Below are 25,348 nucleotides of genomic sequence, written 5' to 3'. Positions count from 1 at the left end.
TTCAAAGAGTATTTGTTGGTCCCTCTAACCCCACCCCACCATTTTGATATATTCTGTAGTGAAAGGGTTTTTAATTTGCCCAGTACACTATATATTCTGGTAACCATATAGTGCTCTTAGGGCTTAGACTTTACTAGCAGCACAGGTAATGCTAATTCAGTCCCCTCTACCTCATTAAATAATTCAGCTGAGAGCAGACTGATTGCTTCATGCCTTGAAAAACAAGCAAGAATGGATACAGGTTTTAATCCCTGTTCCACCCTACTAGCCATGTGATCTTGGGCAAGTTCTTTATTCAAAAGTATTTGTTTCCTTAATTATTAAATGAAAATTGCAACTCTTGCTTCAGAAAGTTAACTGTGGATATTAAATGAGATGGTGTATATCAATTCCAAACATACTGTAGACATTCAAAAAATAGTCTCCTTCCTCTTTGTTTAGCATATGGACCTTAGGGAATTCCAAGATCTAGGATAAGAATAGCTCCTTCAGATTTATATTATATTTTATATGTTTTACTGATAAACACATTTTAACTTCTTAACAACCCTGTGAGACAGAATCCCACTTATAGATGATGACAAAAGGGCACTGATTATTATTGGCAGAGCTGGGACCCAAACCCCAGGAATCCTGACTTATAGTGAAATTTCCTCGAGGGATAGTTGCTGCTTCCTAAGATACTAAAAAATCCTCCCACTGAACTAGTTTCTGAAAAGGCATCCTCAGGCCATAAATATAAAGTAGACATCAGGGGCTTAGTAAAATGCAAGAATGGAATCATGTGACCTTAAGCAAGTGGTGATAACTGAAGGACACCATACCTTGTGGAAAATCCTGATGGGAGCCATCTCTGCTCCATTTAGTGTCTTCAAAAGGAACATGGGCCAAGAGGAGGCATTCAGCCGAAATCCTGCAGCAAACATAATGGGCAACAGGTAAAAAATATGTTTCAAAGGGACTGGTGATATTAAGTTTTCCCTTGGCAATCCAGCTACTCCTGCCACAACCTATGCTGTGATAGTTACAAAATCATAGACTGTTAGGAAAGGACTTAAAGGTTAAATAGAAGAAATGCCTCATTAGACAGTCGAGGAAATGAGGCACGGGAGAGGGAAAGTAACTTGCCCAAGGTAATGTTGCAGATAAGCAGTGGAACAAAGTCCTCAATAAACTTTTCTGACTCTATGACAAGTATTATAAAATATGTATTATGATGTCTATAAAGCTTTTCTTGAAAAGTCCAAAATATATGTGAGATAAGATTAACCAATACTTAGAAATGATCTAGACAGTAAAGTGTGAAAGGGGATAGGATAACATCTTAAGAAGAAATCAAATATGTGAACCGATACACCCAATATATCAGTAAATCTTTTTGGTTTATTTCAATATAAACTAACTCACTATTTCTCTTTCTCACTTTCTCTTCCTTTCTCTCTTTCTCTCTCTCTCTCTCTCTCACATGCGCACACACACACAAAAACACAGAGTACAAAACACTTTCTGATATTCATTTTTACTTAAACAATTAAGGATCAGACAATAACGAAGATTTTACTCATTTTCCAAAAGAGTAAAAAGAAGCCCAGAGAGATTAACTGTCCATTGTCTTTCATTGTTATCATAGTTAGGCCTTCCAAGTAGAGCTCCGAATGCTTCCTTCTCTTTGGCTCCAACTCTCTATTCTGAGATATTCAAAACTAGTGCTTTTTGAGAGTCTCCCCATTGCCCTCAGCTTTCCCATCCCTGACAGAAGAACAGACAGGCTGCATCAAAGCTGCAGGGCTGGAAATAACAACTGTTATTACTGAGGAGCCTGCTGTGTGCACAACACTGTGCTGATCACTTTCCATAGACCACCTACTCAAGACAACCCAAGGAAGTAAATATTATCTTCATTTAATAGACAAGAAGGGAGGTATAAAATAAACTTCTTAAGATTTCGAAGTGAGCAAATAAGAAAGATGGAAGTGAAACCCAGTCCCTTAAGTCCACACTATGGACTATGCTAAACTATCAGCATGCAGGTAAAATGAAAAAGGAAGAATCAGCTTTGGGGATTAAGTATTAATTAATGACTATAACTGAGGAGGAGGTCATGAAAAGAGAGAAAAAAAGAAATAAGAGAGTTACTACCCCATTTGATTTAAACTTTACATCTCAAAGCTGGCTAGGCTAAGCCGAGCTGCCCACGGTGAGAACTCATTGATATCAACAATGTTGACAGCAATGCCGACGTTCCTATCACTTCATCTAAAACTGCTATTGTTTACTTCTTTGCTTGCCTAGTCTTTTTTCCCCTCTGGAAAAACCCTATGTGATTTGATGTCTATGGCATGACTCTACCAACCTTGCCATGGAGTAGAAAATCATGCCATTTGAGGGCACCAGATTGCCCCGCACCAAGTTGACCCAAGCTGGGTCAACTGTTTTCTGACACCATAGGCATGTCAGATCAGAGTCTTTGGCTTGGCACTGCTAAATGGAAAGCATAACAGAATAAAGCCAAGGTAGAGCAAGAGACAGGGAGCCATGAGAGTGTTTAAAATCCTGTGTCCAAACACACTCAGCAGCTGACCTTAACTTCTTCGTTATACAGAGTTAGTAATTCCTCTTTCCTCCTTTTCTCCTCCTCTAACTTGGTGTGAGTTGAGTTCTTGAATTCACAGCCAAAGGAGTCTTGACTACTTTTCCTTTGATCAGGGTAAAAAAAAAAATTTTTTTAAATTTAAATTTCTTCAGAAATTCAGGCCTAATACGTATTGACTCCTTACTACATGTTAAATTCTTCACATGCAATTTCTTTCTGGATATCTGAAATAATACCACAAGGTATGCACTATTATTACCTTTAGTTTGCAGAAGATGAAACGGAAACTCAAGATAAATATCTTGTCCAAAGTAGTAAGCGATGAAGATTGCCAACATATGACAGTCTTACTCTAGACCTCAGGGTTTCTAACTATTCTGTTTCACTACCTCCTAGTGAGAGTAGCAGGGCAACACAGAAATGATACCAAACCAAAGAATTACTGAGGCACCTTATTTCCCCAACCCCCAAGGTGATGTGGGGCCAAATTAAAATGTATCCATAATCTGTCTCGGGCAGTCACAGATAGCATTTTAACATTGAAAGGGCCCTCAGAGACCATATAGTAAAAAGATTTTATGTTGCAGACTATAAAACTAAAGTCCAGAGAGGCTAAGAAACTTATTTCTGGTCACATAAGTTGCTCTTGTAGAATCAGGCTGGACCCCTAGGACTTTTCATTTGCTCCTCTTTCATTACACTATGCTACCTTCCAAAGAAAACATTTATTATGCACATATGATATGCTAGGCTCTATGTGCTATGCACTTTAAGTGGGTTACCTCATTTAATCACTACTACAACTCTGTGCATCAGCTATGAGAAGAGTAGCCAGGGAAGTTCAGGAGCCAGGCTGCCTCGATTCAAATCTAGTTCTGTCACTTAACTTACCTGATGTGCAACTTAACGGCAAATTATAAAAACCTCTCTCTGGTTTTAGTTTCTTCAACAATAAAGTGGGATAAAAACAGTAACTAGCTCAATGGGTTGTTCTAAGGATTAAAATAGGTTAAGACATGTGAAAAACTTAAAACCCAGCCTGGTATATAACAAGTGTTAGATAAATGCTAGCCATTATAGATGGAAATACTGAGTTAGAGAAATGAAGTAAAATATCTGAGGTTATTATGCTAATAAATAGCAGAGGCAGGATTTAAGCCCAAGTCCTCTGTCTCCAGAACCTTCATTATCAATCAGCAAGTTAAGGTCTTCAAATATTTCATCACTCACCCTGCCATAGCGTTCTCACTGGTAAAAGGAGTTTGGGTCATAAAATTGTGCAAGAGGGAAGAGAAGAATAAAAATAGTAATTTGAGGATCTCCTCAAATTAAGCAGTGGCCTGAGGTGCTTGTGAGGAAAAGAACAGGTGGGTCAGAAATCCCAACCTTTGAGAATGGGAGCACCTCGGTGCTCGGCCACCCATTTTCCTCTTCTTGGGTCTCCAGTCTCCTCTTGGCAAATAGAACTACCAATTTATATCCTGAGCTTAAATCCCTGCCCTGAGTGTCATGCTCAGATTTCCAACTGCCTTATTCTGTAAGTCTACTTGCATGCTAAGAGGTCTCAAAACGAGTAAGTCTCACGCAGAACTCTGGATTTGCTGCCTGCCCCCAACTTGCTCTTTTCTCCTGTCATCTCATCTCACTTAATGGCATCACTTATTTAAATCCAGGTGGCTGAGATCAAAAGGCCTAAAAATCACCTAGGATTCCTTCCTTTCTAGCACCCCTCAAATACAATTAGTCAGCAAGGCTTGATAGCGTGTGCATCTTCAAACCATTTTCTCACCATTCAAGATTTCTCAACAACCAATGACCACCTCTGATCTCACTGTACCTAAAATGCTCAAACAACTTTCTAGCTGGACTCTCTGCCTCTACTCTTGCCTCTATGGTTGTATTTTTTTTTTTAAACTATCAATCAGATCATATCACTGCTACGCTTACATCCCATTAAATAAACCTTCGGTCTTCAGGTATGTTAACAAGGCTTACATGGTCTAGAACTTGCTTACTTCTCATAATTCATCTCCTGACACTCCTCTGCACCCCATTCACTGATCTTTCTGTTCCTCAGACACTCCAAGCTATGTCCCTCTGCCTCAAACACCCTCCCTTTTCTCAAATCTTTGTTAGTTCTTGGCTGAAATATCATCTCCTCAGAGAGGCATTCTTAGACCATTTTCCCTAGAATAGCCTTCTAAATCCTGCTCCCTTTTATTTATCCTTAGCCCTCACTGTTGTCTGAATTTCCTTTCTTTTTTCATAGTAATGTGTATGCATTTTCCAACTAGAATATAAACTCCAGGGGATCCCTGGGTGGCTCATGGGGATCCCTGGGTGGCTCAGCAGTTTAGTGCCTGCCTTTGGCCCAGGGAGCGATCCTGGAGTCCTGGGATCGAGTCCCACGTCAGGCTCCTGACATGGAGCCTGCTTCTCCCTCCTCCTGTGTCTCTGCCTCTCTCTCTCTCCCTCTCTCTGTGTCTATCATAGATAGATAGATAAATAAATAAATAAATAAATAAATAAATAAATAAATAAATCTTAAAAAAAAAAAACTCCATGAGAGTCTTACTGAACAAAGGAAAAATGTCCATTTAGTAAAAAGGTTATCAATAATTGATGGATACTTTGTTATTCCATTTAATATTCACTAAACCCCGGTGTGGCAGAGTTTATGAATGATCTAGCAGGTGAGGCAACTGAAGTTCAAGGTTAAAAGTCAAGGAAGAGCAACTTATCAATGGCCACATAACTAAACTTATAAGTGGCTGAGCTAATATGATAAAGCCAGGTCTCTTTAATTCTAAACCCAGGCATGCTACAAGTGTTCTGTGTTTGTTTACCTAGGATTTCTTTTAAAAAATATTTATAAAGAACCAGTTATAAAGAGCTTCTAGATATTCCCAAGACGATGGGACACTGAGTGAGTTAGGATCCAGCTGTTTAAACAAACTTTGACCTGAGGAAGCTCTGGACTTCGGCACAGATCAGCAGGTCTACAATTTAGTCATGGTTCATGCCCTCTGGTGGCGAGTGCCAGAACAGCACTCACACCAGGAACCACTTGGGTATGGGCTCCACTCTCTACCAGGCCATTGTCCCATCTAATAATTCCAAGCTTTGTGAAGTTATTAGACTTTATCCCTGTCAAAATGATGCTCAACTCATTCTCTTCTCCCACAGGAGCTTTACATAGATACATGTCTACAAATTCATGTACAGAAACATGCCACTCACTGTACGGCCCTGAACAACTTACTTCCCTTTCCTTGTTTCTGTATTTGTCAGATGACGACACTGAACTAAATAAAGCTATGCTTCCAAACCGAGGTTGAGTGGACTATCTCAATTTTACCCTACACATGAAAGAAAGGAGAAATGAAACTGACAGAGAGGTGCTGAACACACAGGGTGTCTTCCCTGAGGAAGAAGTGAAGATCCAGCCGTACTATCAGGGAAGACTGGATTCCTTTTAGCTCTGATACGATTCCATCCCTATATTGCTGGGAGTGTAACTCCCAAATATACTCTCAAACACAAGTTAACTCAGATTAATTTAATTTAATTGGTTGTGACTAATCTTGAGATAGGTATATACATGGGTCTGGCAGGGTCCTTGCTGTAGAGAAGAGGGAGTTTAGTGAATATTTTTTAAATTGTCTTTGTAAAATAAGCATTTAAGACAACATGGTTAAATAAACTTCCAAAGTTTTGGGCTATTTCTACCCCCACAGGTTTTGTAAAGAGTTCAAATTCTGTGATCACAAAAAAAGATGTGTATCTTTTTAAAACCCCTTTTCTATTGACAGGCCCTGGAGGTTACTTAGCAAATGAAAAGACTGGTCAGGGACAGAAATATACAAAGAGTTCCTTTCAAGTCAAGGTACCACATATACCCCAGAGCATGTGACAGCTTACTGACTAGGCCCTTGGTACTGGGATTCTGACACATTTCACTGGGGGCGGGGGAGGGAAGCCTCACCAGAAGCTAGCCTCTGTTATAGACCAGGGACTCTCAAATGTGGACACTGGAATCCCCTGGGGGAGCATTAAAGAATACACTGGTTCCACCCAGAATCAGAAATTCTGATTTAACTGATCTGAGGTAATGCCTAGGCACTGAAAGTTTTACGAGCTCTCTGGGTGATTCTAACTGGCAGCCAAGTTTGAGAACCAGTGATCCAAACAGTCTTGTTTAGAAGAAATAATCACAGTCTTGAGTAGCAGAATAGGTCAATAAAACAAAGGAGTGTGAGGAAAAGGTTGGCAGCATTGAGCTAATAATGTCACCTGAGGGTCATTCTACCTTTCCACCTTTTCCCCTGGAGGACTCCGTAAGGGAGTATGAATCTTCCTTTTGTGAACAGAACACACATACATACACATAAATCATACAAGATTTTACAAGAGAAGAAAGCTCTTCTAGAGCAATGTTTCCCAAATATAGACCAATTTTGTTAAGAGTCTGGGGAGAGTCATTTTACCATGCAGAATCCCAAGCCCCATTACCTAGAGATTCTGATTCAGCAACTCTGGGGAGAGGTCCAGAGGAGGCCTGGGGAACATGAACACACACACATATATATGTATAATTACATACATAATTTATTTAAACTTTTTATTTTGAAAAATATTAAACCTAGAGAAAAGTAGCAAAAACAGTACATGAACTATGTACTCTTCACCTAGATTCAACAACTAATAACATTTCACCATATTTGTTTTCCATCTATCTACATACTTTGTCCTCTGAACTATGAGAAAGTCAGAGACATAGTGACACTTCACCTCTAAATACACCAGTACATTTGTCCTCAGAACAAGGACATTCTCCTTTAAAACTGTAATATTGTCATACCCAAGAAATTTCATTAAAAATATCCTCAATTCTCTCCAAAATGTCCTTTATGGCTGTTTAATTTTTTTAAATACAAGAATTGATCAAAAATTACATTTTGCATTTGGCTGTCATGTTCCTTTAGTCTCCTTTAATCTACAGCAGTCCTGTTGGCTTTTGTTTTTCATGAAACTGATATTTTTGAAGACCGTGGGCTAGCTGTTTAGCAGAGTATCCCACAACTCAGATTTTTTTCTGATTGTTTCCTTATGTTTACATTCATACTAAACAGTTCTGACAAAAACACACGTGATATTGAATACTTCCCACTTCATTTCTTTAAGAAGCACATAATGTCAGTTTGTCTAATTATTGATGATACTAAATTTGATCACTTGTTAAGGAGTGACTGACAGATTTCTTCATTATAACTTCTCTTCGTAATTAATAGGTAATCAGTGGTAGAAAAACATTGAGACTATGTGAATATCCTATTCTCTGGTAAGCTTTTCTTACTCAATGCTTTTAGCATTCATTGATTATCCTCACCTGAATCAATTAAAATGGTGGTTGCAAAATGGTAATTTTCTATCATTCTTTCTATATTTATTAGCTGGCATTCTGTAATTAGACCTTTTCCTGAAACTCTAAAATTTTTTGTGTCTACACTAGGGACCCATGGATGTCAATACCACTGTTCTTTTGTTTTCATTATTCTTTCTGATATTCATATTGTTCCAATTTTGGCTGGTCAGAGCTCCTTCAAGCTGGCTCCTGTGTCTTTCTGCTATGTCCTCATTATTCTTTGAGACTTCTTTTCTTTCTGGCATAATAGAATGTTCCAAATTCATCTTACATTTTCTCTTCTGCTCAGCCTTGGAATAAGTCATTCCTCCAAGGAGCCATGATTCCATCTAGTGAAGAATGGGATTTAGAAACCACATTGCTACTAAGGTGTCATTACTTTTAGACCTTTTCAATGAACATAAGTTATAAAATTATAATACAACTATATATAAAATTATATACATTTTTTAAGTTTAGGAGTTCATATAGATACCTCCAATTTCAAATTCTATACTACAGGGTTCTTCACCTTCCACATCTCTCATTTGTATCTTATTTACTCATTTGCTCTATCTTCAATGCATGCAAAATCACTTCAGATTATTAAGGATAACCCACTAACATTAAGAAAACATCAGAATTTATCTGAAGTTTCCATTTTTTCTTTGAAATATGTCCCCTCAAGGGTATACTGTGAAGGTTTTCTTTTCAAGGTACTGGAATTAATTTTTTCTTCAATGTTGTTATGATATCCATTTGATACACAGTTCAGTTTGTTTCTGTTTGTAATCAATTTTAGGTTATGATTTTTCTTGTTTCTGGTTTAATTTTGTTTTTTGAGTAAAATATTTATATAACACAAAAGTCAAGAGACTATAAAAGAGTATTCTTAGAAAAGTCTCACTCTCATTGCTCTACTTTCGACCCTATTCCCAGACACTCCCAATAGGTGATCTTTTCTTTATTTTCTGACTTAACATTCCTATGTTTCTTCTTATAAAAGTATGTATGCAAAATATATAATTTCATGTATAAGATGTACATGTGTGTATATATATTTCCCTTTCTCAAGAGTGGCATCAAGGACATTCACATTGTTGTACAACTATCACCACCATCCATCTCCAGAAATTTTTCATCTTCCCCAAGTGAACTCCGTACCCATTACAGAATAATTTGCCATTCCTCCTACACTACCAGCTCCTGGCAACCAGCATTCTATTTTCTCTATGAATTTGCCTTAATTAGGTATCTTGTATAAGTGGGATCATACAATGTTTGTCCTTTTGTGACTGGCTTATTTCACTTAGCATAATGTCTTCAAAACTCATCTACATTGTAGCATGGGTCAGAATCTCTTTCCTTTTTAAGCTTCAATAATATTCCATTGTATGCATATGACACATTTTGTTTAACCATTCTTCCACTGATAGACACTTGAGTTGCTTTGATATTTTGGCTATTGTGAATAATGCTTCTAAATATAGGTGTACAAATATCTGCTTGAGTCCCTACTTTTAATTGTCTATATACCTAGAAGTGGAAACACTGAATTACATGGTAATTCTGTATTTCATTTTTTGAAGAAATGCCATATTGCTTTCCATAGTGGCTGCACTATTTTATATTCCCATCAATAGTGCACAAAGATTCCAATTTCTCTATATCTTCACCAATACTTCTTATTTTCTATTTATTTGATAATAGCCATCTCAATGGGTATGAAATAGAGTATCAGTGTAGTTTTGATTTGTATTTTCCTAATGATTAGTGATGCTGAGATCTCTTCATGTGCTTATTGATCATTTGTATATCTTTAGAGAAATGTCTATTCAAGTCCTTTGCTCATTTTTATATCAGGTTGTTTGCTTTTGTTGTTGAGTTGAAGGATGGTCTTTTTGGTTTTGTTTTTTAATATTCTGGATATTAACCTCTTATCTGATACATGATTTGCAAATATTTTCTCTTACTCTGTGAGTTCCTTTTTCACTTTGTTGATATTGTCCACTGATGAAAAAGATTTTAATTTTATGTAGTCCAATTTAACTATTTTTTTTCTTTTTGTTGCCTGTGCTTTTGGTGTCATTTCCAAGGAATTACTGCCAATTCCTATATCATGAAGCTTTTCCCCTGTATTTTCTCCTACGAGTTTTATAGTTTGAGCTCCTACATTTAGGACTATCATCCACTTGGAATTAATTTTATATATATGGTCCAGCTTCATTTTTTTGTTATGTATATCTCCAGTTGGCTCTGCACCAGTTACTGAAAATCCACTGAACTGTCGTGGTACCGTTGTTGAAAATCAACTGAACATAAATGTATGAGTTTAATTCTGGACACTCAAACTTAATCCACTGATCTGTAAGTCTATCTTTATAACAGTCCCACATATCTTGGGCACTGCTGCTTTGTAAGAAGTTGTGAAAACAGGAAATATGAATCCTAGGTAGTATGCTAATTTCTGTTAAAGGTCAGATGACTTTCTTGCTTAGCTATCTTAATGTGGTGAATTTCACTAATGATTTCTCTAAAGTTAAACCTTCTTTCATTCCCAGAAAAAAACCACTATTTTGATTTGATAAATTATTGTTTTTTAAATATGATGAATTCTAATTCCTAATATTTAAGACTTTTATAAAGATATTCATACAAGGAATTGTACATATACGTGTGTGTGTGTGTGTGTGTGTGTAATTTAAATTAGGCTTGGGTATCAAAATTCTACCTGCCTCATAAAAAGAATCTGGATGTTTTCCTACTTCTCTATTACCTAGAACGGCACTGTCCAGTAGAGTAGCCACCAGTCACATAGGCTTTTTAACTTTAAATTGCAATTCAACAAAATTAAAAATCCAGGTGCTTCTTTAAAAAAAAAAAAATCGGTCCTTAGTTGCAGTAGCTTTGGAAAAATTTTCTTGTAAGTATTAGTTGTTTCATTGTTTAGTTCGTCTTCTTCAGAGGCTCTAATTATACATGCATATATACATTCACATATATGCACTGAATCTTTGTTGACTATGTTCTATATCTAACAGCTCCTTTCTGATACTTTTAAACCTTTCCTAATATTTATATTTATTCTCTTGGTTGTTTTTATTTCTCTTCTCAATGTCCCTTACTATATTTTCAGTTATACCTACTGTCCATTGGGCATCCTAGAATTGAGTCTGCAATTGAGATTATTTTGTCTTTAATTTTTTTCTTGAGCTTGGACAATTCTATTTTCACATCTTCCTGTATATTGTACATTTCTAGTCTGACTTTTAGAATTTATGATTCATGGTGCTTTTTTTCATACCTGTCAATACTTATTTAATTCAAATTGGGTTGTGCAAGAGTTTTGTTCTGGTTAGTCATTGATTTTGGCAGAATTTTCAGTAGTAAAAATGGTTTTATCCTCATCTTTGGTTTTTCATCATATAGAACCTTTTAACAGATGTTGACTGCTATTTCTTAATAATTTGTAATGTCTTATATTTTCCTGGACCAGCAAAAACAGGAGGTTCTATTTTGGCAGGGATCTCGGGTTATGAATTTTCTGTTGACATAATGAAATGCAGTTTCTTTAGTAGATGAGCCTGTTGGGATAGGACAGGAAGACTGGTGTGCCTTTTGACTTTATGATTCTCTTCTGTTTCTGTATAATTCTGAATTACAACCCCTGCTTCCTTTTTCTCCTTTAACATAGATCTACCCTTCCCCAAAGACAGTTATCTTCTCAAGAGTGCTCTCCCTAGTCTCTCACACTTTCAATTTACTCTCTTCCTTTGGATTCCTCAGTAGCCAATGCTCTAATCAAGTAGGTCTTAGCTCTGTTCTCAGTATTTCCCACTCTAAATTGGACTATCTTTTCCTGGAGGTGATTTTGATTGTGTTAGGCCCCCATTGCCCTCCCCTCTTTAAATGCAATTTCTACCCACATAAAACTATTATTCTGGTATGAGTTAGGAACTAGCTCTAATGGTTTCAGACCTTTATATCTGAACAAGTAGACAACATGTAATTGAAATCTGTGGTATTTTTGACTCCCAGTAATATTTAAACATGAATTATGGGTGGGTTGGTTTGGTTTCCTTTTTGATCTGTTTATTTCTAGAGAATTTATCAAAAGATTGTGATTTAAATCATCACCATTATCCTCGGGAGCTTATTAGTTGATCCTTGAATGATGTGGGGGTTAGGGATACTGACCCTCCCTGAAACCCATGCACTAAAAAATCATGTATAACATCTGACTCCCCTAAAACGTAACGACTAAGCTTTAGTAGTTAAAACCTTAATGATAAAAAAACTTAATGATAATGTAAAGATATACTTATCGAAATAAATCTATGTATAAAATGGAACTGTGCAATTCAAACCTATGTTGTTCAAGGGTTAACTGTATTTTTAATAGCCTATCAAGATGTTTCTAAATAGCAATTCATAGAGCAGATTGAGCATTATACAGTGCTATGCAGGAATGAGAAATATTTCCATAGTACTAAGAAGTCATCTTTAAGATATTTCATTAAATAGAAGAAAACAAGGTTAAGACAGTATGTATAGTATGCTGTCATTTGTATTTAAGTGGGAAATATATATGTATATATGTACACACACAGACACACACACAAATATATTTGTATTTTAATAAATGGAGTACAAACTATAAAATTAAAAGAAAGTGGCTGCCTATGGTAGGAGAAAGGAATAAGGTGAAGGGGATTTCTCTGAACATACTTTGTTTTATGGATTTGACTTTAAGAATGATGTGTATAAAAAATGATGTATTCCACATATATATTTATAAAGGAACATTTCTTAAAAGCAATCTCTAATAATTTTTTAAAAATACAAGCAGGGATCCCTGGGTGGCTCAGCGATTTAGTGCCCACCTTCGGCCCAGGGCGTGATCCTGGAGTCCCGGGATCGAGTCCTGCGTTGGGCTCCCTGCACGGAGCCTGCTTCTCTCTCTGCCTGTGTCTCTGCCCCTCTGTCTCTCATGAATAAATAAATAAAATATTTAAAATAAATGAATAAATAAAAAATACAGGGGCTCTTGGGTGGCTCAGTTAGTTGAGTTTTACTCCTGATTTTGGCTCAGATTGTGATCTTAGGGTCGTGGGATTGAGCTTCACATTGGGCTCTATGCTCAGCAGGGAGTCTGCTTGAGGTTTCTCTCCCTCTGTCCCTTCCCCCACTCACATGCTCTCTCTCTCTAAAATAAATAAATAAATCTTAAAACATGCAATAAACGAACCTAAGTTTATATCAAGTTGGTGGCACTGCCACCCAGAGAGAAACCAATCCAAACAACCTTATAATGTATTATTGACTATACTTCACCTGAGGGTAAGAAAAAAGAAATGCAAGTAACTCAAATACTGTCAGTAATGATTACAGTGGTAAATGTTTGTATTATTATTCTGAGACTCTTGTATGTGTACTGTAGGATAAAACAAATGGGTTATTTTGTTAATGACATGGAAAACTAGGGTTTTGTTGTGATATAGAGGAGAGACAGACTTAAGACAGTAAAGACAAAGTAAATAAAAACACCATTTGTCCTGAATTTTGGCAGGAAGTATCAATTATGAACTAATGATTTTATCTTTACTACTACTAATAAGGCAGTTCCTATCTATGACAAAAAGATGTAGAAAGAACGAATTAACCCAGTAGAGGTGAGCACTCTAGCGTTCAGATTATAGTCTCTAAATATCATTTCCCACTAAAAGGAACCCAGGCACTTAAAAGATAACTGACTCCATATTGGGGGTAGATAATATAGAAGATGAGCCTGGAACATTTTGAAATTTTAAAAATCCAAGAGAGCTATCAAGCAATAAAGAGTCAGGAGACCATTTGATGAGGCTCCTATACAGCCAATGATGGGACAAATCAAGAATCAATAAGAATAATTAGTGTAATGTAATAAAACATCAAATATGTATTAATTCTTGGATTTATGATACTAAACAGTAACAAAAAAACTGTCCTAAATATTTTTGAAGGATGGTATTAAGCCAATTCATTATTTTGAAAATTGGTAAATAAAGAAAAGAATCAAGCATTTAAGCTTTCTTCCATGAATGATATCCTCATAATATCCAAATAAATGATGTAAGTTTAATAGACATATTCCATTTAATTTATGTGGATGGGATTATAAGACTAAAATTCCCCATTTTGCAACCATAATGAATTGATTGATCTAAATCAGGGGTCAGCAAATTATAGCCAGAAGGCTGGTAATCTGTTTTTGTAAATACAAGATTTTGTTGGAATACAGCCTTGCTCATTTGTTTATGTATTGTCTATAGCTACAATGACAAAGCTGACTAGTTGCCAACAGAGAAATGTATGGCCAATAGGCCTGAAAGTTTTGCTGTCTAATCCTCTAAGAAAATGTGTCAACCCTTGATCTAGACCACAAGTAGTAATGGCTGCTACATTATAAAATGAAAGATAACAAGACCATATATGTTTCTTATTAGAAATAAACACCACCACCACCTATGAAATATTCTTATGAAAAAATTAAACCTGAACCTGATCCATCCTCTAGATCTAGCTGCCAATTTCTAGGAAAGAGAGAACAGAGAAACATGTCAAATGATACCACAGAGATATAATCAGCAAAATCTAATTGTGAGGGATATGAAAGACAAATTATTTAGGTTCTTTAACATGTAAATTGTGAGAAAAAAATAAGAGAGAAGGAGAACTCATGGATTAAAAGAGACTTAAAGGACATATCAACCAACTACAATATGTGGATCTTATTTGGATCCTGATTCAAAGAAACTTAAGAGAGAGAGAGAAAGAAGGAGAGACAGACAGACAGACAACAGGGAAAATTTAAACACTGAGTAAATATTTGTGGTTATTAAGAAATTATCATTAGTTTATTTACATATGATAATGTCATTATGATTACATTTTAAAAATATTATCTATGAGACAGAGTTACTAAATATTTAATGACAGAATGATATGATGTTTGGGCAATTGGGCAGGAGGGGGCAGGGAGTATGTGCAGGTACAAATAAAATAAGATTGATTATGTACTGATAATTATCAAGGATAAAGAATACATGGGCATTCACTGCGCTACTCTACTTTTATGTTTGGAATTTTTATATTACAAATACATTTTTTTTAATGGGGGATAATATTCAGTAACTACCTGTGGTCTCCTGCAAATGACAGCTGTCTCCTAATGCTCAATTTACTACAACCTTCTGAGGGGAACATAGCCCATAGCTCATCACCCATCTCTCTCTCTCTCTCTCTTCTCTGTTGAGACTCACTCCAACAGTGATTGATAGTAATTGATAAGATGGTCTAAATCACTTCGATATACTGAGGAGAAAAAAAGGTAAAATCTAGTGGGGTTATTAGTTTAAGTAAAATAATACAAAATTAATTCAAAGTGAGAATATGACAAGGACCAAGTGAGAATTTAGGGGAAAGGAAAGAAGGAACCCCAATAACAGTCATCATTTTACTGGGAAATTTTCTCTCACCTCTTGTAATCACTGTAGGATTTGGCAAAAGCTCTGTGGTTTTCTGAGGCAGGTTAAATGGTAAGACCTCCTTCCATTCTGTCTCTGAGGGTAAATAGGAACTGACAAAGAAGGATGGAAGGTGTGGTTTCTAGTTGGAAAAAGGAGAGCTTAAGCGAAGTTTGGATATCATAAGCTAATGTAGAGAAGAATATGTCCAGATTTTACAACTCATTTCATTTTGGGTGGGCCTTTTCTTTTGGCCATATGAGAAAGAAGGAATAGGCGGGGGATCCTAGGCTTTCCCATAATAGGATGTACAATTTTGGAAGATAACTAATTGGCTAAGGAGAGCTTGGGTCTAGTTACTCACCCAGAGGGGGCTGCAGCATACCCCCATTCTTCTCACAGTTCCCAATAGGCTGGATTTCAGCTGAGTCAACCAGCCGCCAGAAGTCATTCTTGTTGTCGCTACCATCAAGGCGAAGGCGGAGGCGGGCACCTGTCAGTCCAACTACTGTGGCAATACATGTGGATGTGGTGTTCCTGGGGTCCTGTGCTTCCAATTTCATGCTGATCTTGAACTCGTTGCTTGGAGGTGTGTAGGACTGAGAAAAACAAGCCATGGGGATTAGGAAGACTAAGAGTAAATGGCATTTTCAGTAAGGATGTTACGAGATGGAACCTGACAATTTATGTTTTGGACTGAAATTGGTTAGAGCTGGCCTGAGTCAACTGCCTTGAACTATTCCCTAATCCTTAGGAAGGGTTTCATGTAAAAGAGAGACTAGAAGGTAAGATGAAGGGGAAAAAAATTACTTTCCAAAGAAGCATCAAATACTGACTCTCACTAGTAAGAAAAGCACAGCAGTGTCTCAAATGGTCCTGATTTAAATGCTTTCTCATCCTATCTTCTCCAGCATCTTAACTCTCCAGGTAGTCATAAAATTTTCTTCTCAGAAATCATCCTATTAAAATCTCATATCCTTAGTGTCTCTTAATGGAGCATTTCAGTGTGTTGGTTTGTATACTCACCACACAGATTATTGGGGGTTAATATTTTTCTTCTTTTGACACTAACTTATAAATCAATTCATATTTTAAAACAATTTTAATTATAATTGACATACCATAAACTATACACTTTGTTAAATCTGGACATATGTATACACCCATGACAGCATATACATCACATACACCCTTGAAGCCATTACCACAATCAAGATAATGAAAATGGACACACTCCCAAGGTTTCTCATGTCCCTTTATAATCCCTGTCTAGCCCTACCCAGACTCCTGTCACTTTCTATCACTGTAGATTGACTGGTTTGCATTTTATAGTCTTAAGAGGAATCATAGAGAATATATTCTTTCTGTGTGTGTCTAGCTTCTTTCACTCAACATAATTATTCTGATATCCATATTGCTGAATATATCAACAATTCATTTTGTGTTTTAAAAGACTTTATTTTTTAGAGGAGTTTTAGGTTCAGAAGAAAACTGACAGAAAGGTGAAGAGATCTCCCATACACACCCTGGCCCTACACATGCATAGTCTCCCCTGTTATCATCCCCCGCCACAGCAGTACATTTGTTACAATGATAATTACCCAAAGTCCCTAGTTTATGTTAGGGTTCTCTCTTGGTGTTGTACATTCTGTAGGTTTGGTCAAATGTATAATGACATTTATTTGTGATTATAGGATCATACAAAATAGTTTAAATGCCTAAAAAAATCCTCTGTGCTCTGCCTATTTATCCCTCACCCACTCAACCACTGGCAAACACTGATCTTTTTAGGGTCTCAATAGTTTTGTCTTTTCCAGAACGTCACATAGGTGGAATTGTACAGCATGCAACTTTTTCAGACTGGCTTCTTTCCCTTAGTAATAGGCAGTTAAGTTTTCTCCATGTCTGTTCATGGATCAATAGCTTATTTCTTTTTAGGGCTGAAGTACATCCCATTGTTTGGCTATACCAGTTTCTTCATTCACCTACTGAAGGGCATCTTCATAGCTTCCAAGTTTTGGCAGTTATGAATAAAAGTGCAATAAACATCTATGCACAGGTTTTTGTGCAGATAAAAATTTTAAAATCCTTTGGGTAAATACCAAGGAATGTGATTGCTAGATTGTATTTAGTAAGAGTATGTTCAGTTTTGTAAGGAATCACTAAACTATCTTACAAAAACGGTTGTGTAATTTTGCACTCCCACCAACAATGAATAAGAGTTCCTTTTGCCCCACATCCTCACCAGCTTTCAGTGATGTTAGTGTTCTGGATTTGGGCCATTCTAATAGGTGTGTAGTGGTATCTCACTACTGTTAATTTGTGTTTGTTTCTCTGAGGATACATGATGTGGAACATCTTTCACATGCTCTTTTGTCATCTGCCTGTCTTCTTTGGTGAGGTATCTATTAAGATCTTTGGCCCATTTTTTAATCAAGTTGTTTTCTTTTTTTGAGACTTTAAGCATTCTTTGTATATTCTGGATAACATTCCTTTATGAGATATGCCTTTTGCAAATATTTTCTACGAGTCTATGGCTCAACTTCTTATTCTCCTGACACTGTCATTCTTAGAGCAGAAGGTTTTAATTCTAATGAAATCCAGCTTATCAATTATTTCTTTCATGGATAGTGCCTTTCTAAAAAGTCATTACCTCACCCAGAGTCATCTTGTTCTTCTCCTATGTTATCTTCTAGGAGTTTTATAGTTTTGAGTTAGACATTTAGTCTCTGGCCTGCTTTGAGTTAATTTTTGTGAAGGGTGTAAGGCTTCTATCTAGATTCCTTTTTTTTTTTTTGCATGTGGCTGTCCAGTTGTTTAAGCACTATTCATTGAAAAAACTATCATAGCTCCAATGTATCGGTTTTGCTTCTTTATCAAAGATCAGTTGTCTTTACTTATATGGAACTATTTCTTGACTCTCTATTCTGTTCCACTGATACATCTGGCTCTTCTTTTGCAAATACCGCACTGTCTTGACTCCTGTTTATTTACAACGAGCCTTTAAGTTGGATAATGTCAGTATTCCAACCTGTTTTCCTTCAATATTATGTTGGTTATTCCAGATATTTTCTCTCTCCACATAAACTTTAGAATCAATTTTCCACAAAATAACTTGCTGTAATTTTGATTAGGCTTGCATCGAATCTATAGGTCACATTGGGAAGAACTGACATCTTGACAATATGGAGTCTTTTTTTTTTTTAAGGTTTTATTTACTTTATTTATGAGAAATAGAGAGAGCGAGCAAGCAAGTGGGAGGAAGTGCAGAGGGAGAGAGAATCTCAAGCAGATGCCACACGAAGCCTGATGTGAGGCTCAATCACTACACCCTGAGATTATGACTTGAGCCAAAATCAAGAGTTGGCCGCTTAACTGACTGAGCTACCCCAGAACCCCAAGTCTTCCTATTCTTGAACATGGACTATCTGTTTTTAGCTCTTTGATTTCAACACCAGAATTTTATAGTTTTCCTCATATAAATCTTGCATATATCCTGTTAGATATATACCTAAATATTTCATTTTTGGAGGTGCTAAATGGAATTGTGTTTTTAATTGCAAATTCCACTTGTTCATTACAGTATAAAGCAAAATGACTGACTTATATATTAACCTTGTATCTTGCAAACTTGCTAGAACTGCTTATTAGTTCTAGGAGGGTTTAATTATGTCATCTGCAAAAGAGTTTTAATTTTTCCTTGCCAAGCTGTATATTTTTTATTTCCTTTTCTTGTGTTTTTGCAGTATCTAAAACTACCACTATGATACTGAAAAGGAGAGGTGAGAGGAGACGTCCTTGTCTTGCTCCTGATCTTAGTGGGAAAGCTTCTAGTTTCTCACCATCAAGTGTAATGTTGGCTATAGGATTTTTGTAAATACTATCACTCCACAAACTATTCTGATTTCATTCATATTGTTGAAGGCATCAATAATTTACTTCTTTTTATTGCTGAGTAGTACATCATGTTGATAAGCATTTGGTGTGTTTCCAGTTTTTGATTATTACAAATCTTCTATGAACACCCATGTGTAAATCTCTTTATGGAAATATATTTTCTTTTCTCTTGGGTAACTATCTAAAAGTGAAACGGGTGGATCATATGGTATGTATTTGTTTAACTCACATACCAGAAAATTAACCTTTTTACAGTGTATAACTTGGTGGTTGTTAGTATATTCAGAGTTGTGCAAACATCACTTCATCTAAATTTAGAACATTTTCATCATCCCTCCAAAGAATTCCTATACCTATTACCATACTCTCCCCATTCTGCCCTTACCCCAGTCCCTAGAAACCATTAATCGTCTGTTTCTATGGATTTGCCTATTCTGAAGATTTAATATTGTATGTGAGTGGTTCCTTTCTTTACTTAGAATAATGTTTTCAGGGTTAATCTATGTTGTAGCATTTATCAGTACTTCATTTTTATTGATGACTAATATTCCATTGTATGGACATACTACATTTTGCTTAACCATTTATCAGTTGATAGATATTTGTTTCCTCTTTTTGGCTATTATGTATAATGTACGTAACATGTACAATATTATATAACATACAATATATGTATAATGATGCCATTTGTGTGTGCTTCATGTGGTCATATGTTTCCCCTTCACTTGTGTATAACTAACAGTGAGAATCCTGGGTCATGTGCTAATTCTATGTTTAAAATTTTGAGGAACTTCTAAACTTTTCTAAAGAGGCTATTGCATTTTACAATCTAACCAGTAATATGAAGGTTCCAATTTCTTCATAGCCTTTTTATTTTTTAAAAATATTTTATTTATTTATTCGTGAGACACAGAGAGAGGCAGAGACATAGGTAGAGGAGCAGCAGGCTCCCCGTGGAGGGACTCTGGGATCACATCCTGAGCCAAGGCAGACTTTCAACCACTAAGCCACCTAGGCATCCCTATTGTCTGCCTTTTTAATTTCAACTACCCTAGTAGACGTGAAGTGGTATCTCACTGCAGTTTTGATTTGTATTTCCCTACAGATTAACGATGTTAAACATCTGTTATGTGCTTATTGGTCACTTGTGTATATTTGGAGAAATATCTATTCAAATTCTTTGCCCATTTAAAAATTAGGTTGTCTTGGGATCCCTGGGTGGCGCAGCGGTTTGGTGCCTGCCTTTGGCCCAGGGCGTGATCCTGGAGACCCGGGATCGAGTCCCACGTTGGGCTCCCGGTGCATGGAGCCTGCTTCTCCATCTGCCTATGTCTCTGCCTCACTCTCTCTCCCTCTCTGTGTGTGACTATCATAAATAAATAAAAATTTAAAAAAAAATAAATAAAAATTAGGTTGTCTTAACTACTGAGTTTTAAGAGTTTTTCATATGTTCAAGATACAATCCTTAACAGATATGATTTGCAAATATTTTCCCATTCTGTGGGTCATCTTTTCACTTTCTTGATAGTGTCCCTGGAAGCACAAAAGCTTTTAATTTTTATGAAGTATAAACTATCTTTTGTTGTGTTTTTGGTGCCATATCTAAAAAACCACTGCCTAATCCAAGGTCATGAAGATTTACTCCTACGTTTTCTTCTGAGGGTTCTACAGTTTTAGCTCTTACATTTAGGGCTATCATCTACTTCGAGTTAATTTTTGTATATCATGTGGAGGTAGGGTGCAACTACATTCTTTTGTATGTGCATATCCAGTGGTCCCTGCACCAATTGTTGAAAATACCACTGAACTGTCTTGGCATACTCATCCAAAATCAATTGAACATAAATGCATGAGTTTATTTCTGGACTCTTGAGTCTAATTCATTGATTTATAAGTTTATCTTTATGCTAGTACCACAATGTCTTGAGTATTGCAGCTTCATAGTAAGTTCTGAAATCAGGAAATGTGATTTTGTTCTCCATTTCCAACATTGTTTTGGCTATTTTGGTTCCATTGTGTTTCTTTAAGAATTTTTGGATAACCTCAATTTCTAGAAAGTAGCTACCTGGGATTTTGGTAGGAATTACACCAAATTGATTGATTATTTTGGAGAGCATTGCTGTCAACTGTCTGATTTGCCAATATTTTCCAAGACTATGGCTTATATTTCCCTCTTTTACCAGTGTCTTTTGAAGGGCAGAAGTACTTAATTTTGACAAAGTCAAAGTCAATTTTTTTACTGAATCATGCTTTAGGTAAGGTGCTTTGCATATCTGTCAGCTTATTCATACACACACACACACACACACACACACACGTAATATATTTGGAAGTTTTCCAAATAACTTTTTCATATTAATTTTTATTTAATTTCAATGTAACCGGAGAATACACTTTATATTACATATATGTATGTATATACCTATTGCAAATGCTGCTATTGTAAATGAGAGTTTCTTTTCTATTATGTCTTCTATTGAGTTACTTTTAACTATAGTACTGAGGTATAAACAGTTTTTCAAGTTAAAGATGTATTATTCAATTCCTAATTTTGTGGATTTTTTTTTGGCTCAGTAGTTTGAAGTTTTTTGCAAACTACATTTTAAAGCAATTAAATAATTGTATGTTTTCACCAGTACTTTATGAAAGTTCCATTTACTCCACATCCTTGCCACTATTGGGTATGGTCAGTCCTTTTTATCAGAGGCATTTAAATAAATGTATAGAGATATCTCATTATAATTTTTTAAAAGATTTTCATTTATTTATTCATCAGAGACACATAGAGAGGGGCAGAGACACAGGTAGAGGGAGAAGCAGGCTCCCTTCAGTGAGCCTGATGTGGGACTCTATCTCACAACCCTGGGATCACAACCTGAGCCAAAGGCAGACACTCAACCACTGAGCCACCCAGGTGTGCCTCTCATCATGATTTTACTTTGTAGTTCCCTAATGAAAAAATGTTAACCATCAATTTACGCACTTATTTGCCACCCACATATTTTCCTTGGTAGTTGCTCTAATCTTTCGATCAGAATCCCTTTCTTTCTTTCTTCCCTTCCAACCTCCCTTCCTTTCCTTTTTCTTTCTTTCTTTTATTTTTTTGCCTGGTCACATTCTCAGTACAATATTGAATGAAGTGGCAAGAGCAGACATCCTTGTCTTGTTCATGACATTAAGGGAAAAGCATTTAAATTTTTACCATTAAATATGATATCTTTAAGTTTTACATAGATGCCTTTTAGGGTGTAGTATTTAGGAAATTCTCTTCTATTTCTTATTTGTTGAAAGTTTTTATTAGTAATAGACAGTGGACTTTTTACATCTATTGAGAGGACCAGACTTTTTCTTCATTAGTGTGTTCACATGGTGAAACACTGATTGACTTTCGGTTTTTTTTGTCTGTTTTTTGCTTTTAAAGATTTAATTTATTCATGAGAGACACAGAGAAAGAGAGCCAAAGGCACAGGCAGAGAGAGAAGCAGGCTCCATGTAGGGAGCACAATGTAGGACTCAATCCCAGGACTCCAGGATCATGCCCTGGGCTGAAGGCAGACTCTCAACCATTGAGCCACCCAGACGTCCCACCAATTGACTTTTGAATGTTTAATCAACCTAGCATTCTTGGAATTAAGCTCCACCTGGTCATGGTTAAATTATTACATATCGTTAGAATTAATTTCCTAGAATTTTCTTTAGAATTTTTACATGTATTTTCATATGGGATGTTGCTTTGTAGTTTTCTTTCCGTATCTTTACCTGATTCTGGTATCCGCATAATACCCGCCTCGTAGAATGAGCTGGAATGATGTGTTCCCTTTTCTTAAACTTTTTGGAAGAGTCTGTGTAGAATATGTATTACCTTTTCCTTAAATGTTTGGAACAATTCACCCGTGAAGTCATCTAGGCCTGAAATTTTCTTTGTGGGAAATTTCTTAACTACGAATTCAACTTCTGTAACAGAAATAGTGCTATTCAGTGAACTTTGGTAATTTGTGTTATTCATGAAAATTATCCATTTCAACTAAGTTGTCAAATTTAAAGGTATAAATTTGTTCATAATAATCCTTTATTATCCTTTTAATATTCATAGAATCAATAGTGATGTTACCACTTCCAGTTCTGACATTAGTAATCTGTGTTTTATTACTGATTAATCTAGTTAGAGGTTTATAATTTCTATTGATCTTTGCAAACAATCAGCTTTTGACTTCAATGATTTTCTCTATTATTTTTGTTTCTTCTATCATTGGTTTATGCTCTGATCTTTATTATATCCTTTCCTATGCTTACTTTGCAGTTAACTTGATTTATTTCTCCCCTTCATTATTTAAAATGAAAGCTGAGGTCAGAAAACGAAACTCTTCTTTTTCATATCAGTGTTCGGCACTATAAGGACTGCTTTAGTAGCAATCCACAATTTTGAAATGCTCATTTCCATTTAGTTGAAAATATTTTCTTTCTTTTTTTTCTTAAAGATTTTATTTATTTATTCATGAGAGACACAGAGAGAGAGAGAGGCAGAGACATAGGCAGAGGGAGAAGCAGGCTCCATGCAGGGAGCCCAACGTGGGACTCAATCCCGAGTCTCCAGGATCACACCCTGGGCTGAAGGCAGCGCTAAACCGCTGAGCCACCTGGGCTGCCCTGAAAATATTTTCTAATGCCCATTTTTAATTTTTCCATACCCAAGGAGTATTTAGAAATGTGTTACTTAGTTTCCATATATTCGGAGGTTTTCCAGATAACTTTTTGCATTAATTTTTTTATTTAACTTCAATGTAACCTGAGAATATACTTTATATTACTTACATCCTTTTAAATTTATCAAAACTTACCTTATGGTCCAGAATATGGTCTAACTTGGTTAAACATTGTGTGCACTTGAAAAGAATGTACATTCTGTTGCTGGGGGTGCTCTCTACCTGTCCGTTAGGTCTGGCTGGTTGACAGTGTTGCTGATGCCTACTATTCATTTGTTGATTTCCTACTACTTGTTCTTTAATCATACAGGGGAGTATTAGAACTCTATCTATAAATAAATTTAGATGTATTAATTTCTTCTTATATTTCTATCATTTTTTGCATCATGTAAAAATGTCTGTCCCCTTTTCATGATGAAATCACCTTTTTTATCCCTGGCAGTATTCTCTACTCTGAAATATACTTTGATATTAATACAGTCATTTTAGTTTTATTGTGGCTAATCATTTTCCATCCTTTTACTTTTTAAGTTATTTATGTCCTTATATTTAAAGTATAATTTCTTGCAAGCAATATATAATTGGATCTTTTTTTAAAATTCAATGTGATAATCTCAACCTTTTAAATGGGCATTTAGACCAATTATAATTAATTTGATTACTGATATGGTTGGATTTAAGTCTACCAGCTGCTATTTATTTCCTACTATTTTAGTGATTGCTTTGCTGTTTATAGTTAACATGTTTAACTTATCAGTCTGTCTTCAAATAATATCATACTGTTTCAAGAATCTTAACAGTATGTTTAAGATTTCTCCTCTCTTGGGCATTTATGCTATACATTTTACTTATACATCTATTATCACCTCTACAATAACAATATGATTATTATTGTTTACACAATTATCTTTTGTAGAGATTCAAATAATAAGGAAAAATCTTACATATCTGCCGTTGTAATTACAATTATCAGAGACTTTTACTCCTTTTTATAGATCTGTAATTCCACCTGGTATTGTTTTTGGAAGATCTTTTTACTAAGTATAGAATTCGAGGTTGACAGTTTTTGCTTTTGGTACTTTCAACATGTTATTCAACTTTCTTCTTTGCATCATTTCCAACAAGAAAATATAATGTTCTCATCTTACTTACCCTGTATGTAGTGTCTTTTTTCTCTGGCTGCTTTTAAGATGTTCTCTATTGCTAACTTTTGAGCATTTATGACGTGTTTATGTAGTTTTCTTGT

General features: G+C 35.8%; 1 protein-coding gene across 16 annotated transcripts in view; it reads right to left on the bottom strand.

Moving 5' to 3' along the window:
• Positions 1 to 25,348, bottom strand: part of SCMH1 (Scm polycomb group protein homolog 1) — a 177,595-nt gene that overhangs the window by 84,035 nt on the left and 68,212 nt on the right. For 15 of the 16 annotated variants that reach the window (XM_038557705.1, XM_038557703.1, XM_038557714.1 and 12 more), the window contains 2 exons: positions 15,867 to 16,101; positions 825 to 913 (listed from right to left, as the gene is read on the bottom strand). In XM_038557705.1, coding sequence (XP_038413633.1) covers positions 825 to 913; positions 15,867 to 16,101 — 324 coding nt within the window. Of the gene's footprint in view, positions 1 to 824; positions 914 to 7,105; positions 7,152 to 15,866; positions 16,102 to 25,348 lie in introns of those variants that run through there. The other variant, XM_038557717.1, reaches the window with a different exon arrangement.

This window comes from Canis lupus, chromosome 15, assembly GCF_011100685.1.
Source record: "Canis lupus familiaris isolate Mischka breed German Shepherd chromosome 15, alternate assembly UU_Cfam_GSD_1.0, whole genome shotgun sequence".
NCBI classification, from domain to species: domain Eukaryota; kingdom Metazoa; phylum Chordata; class Mammalia; order Carnivora; family Canidae; genus Canis; species Canis lupus.
This window is presented reverse-complemented; position numbering and strand designations above follow the sequence as displayed.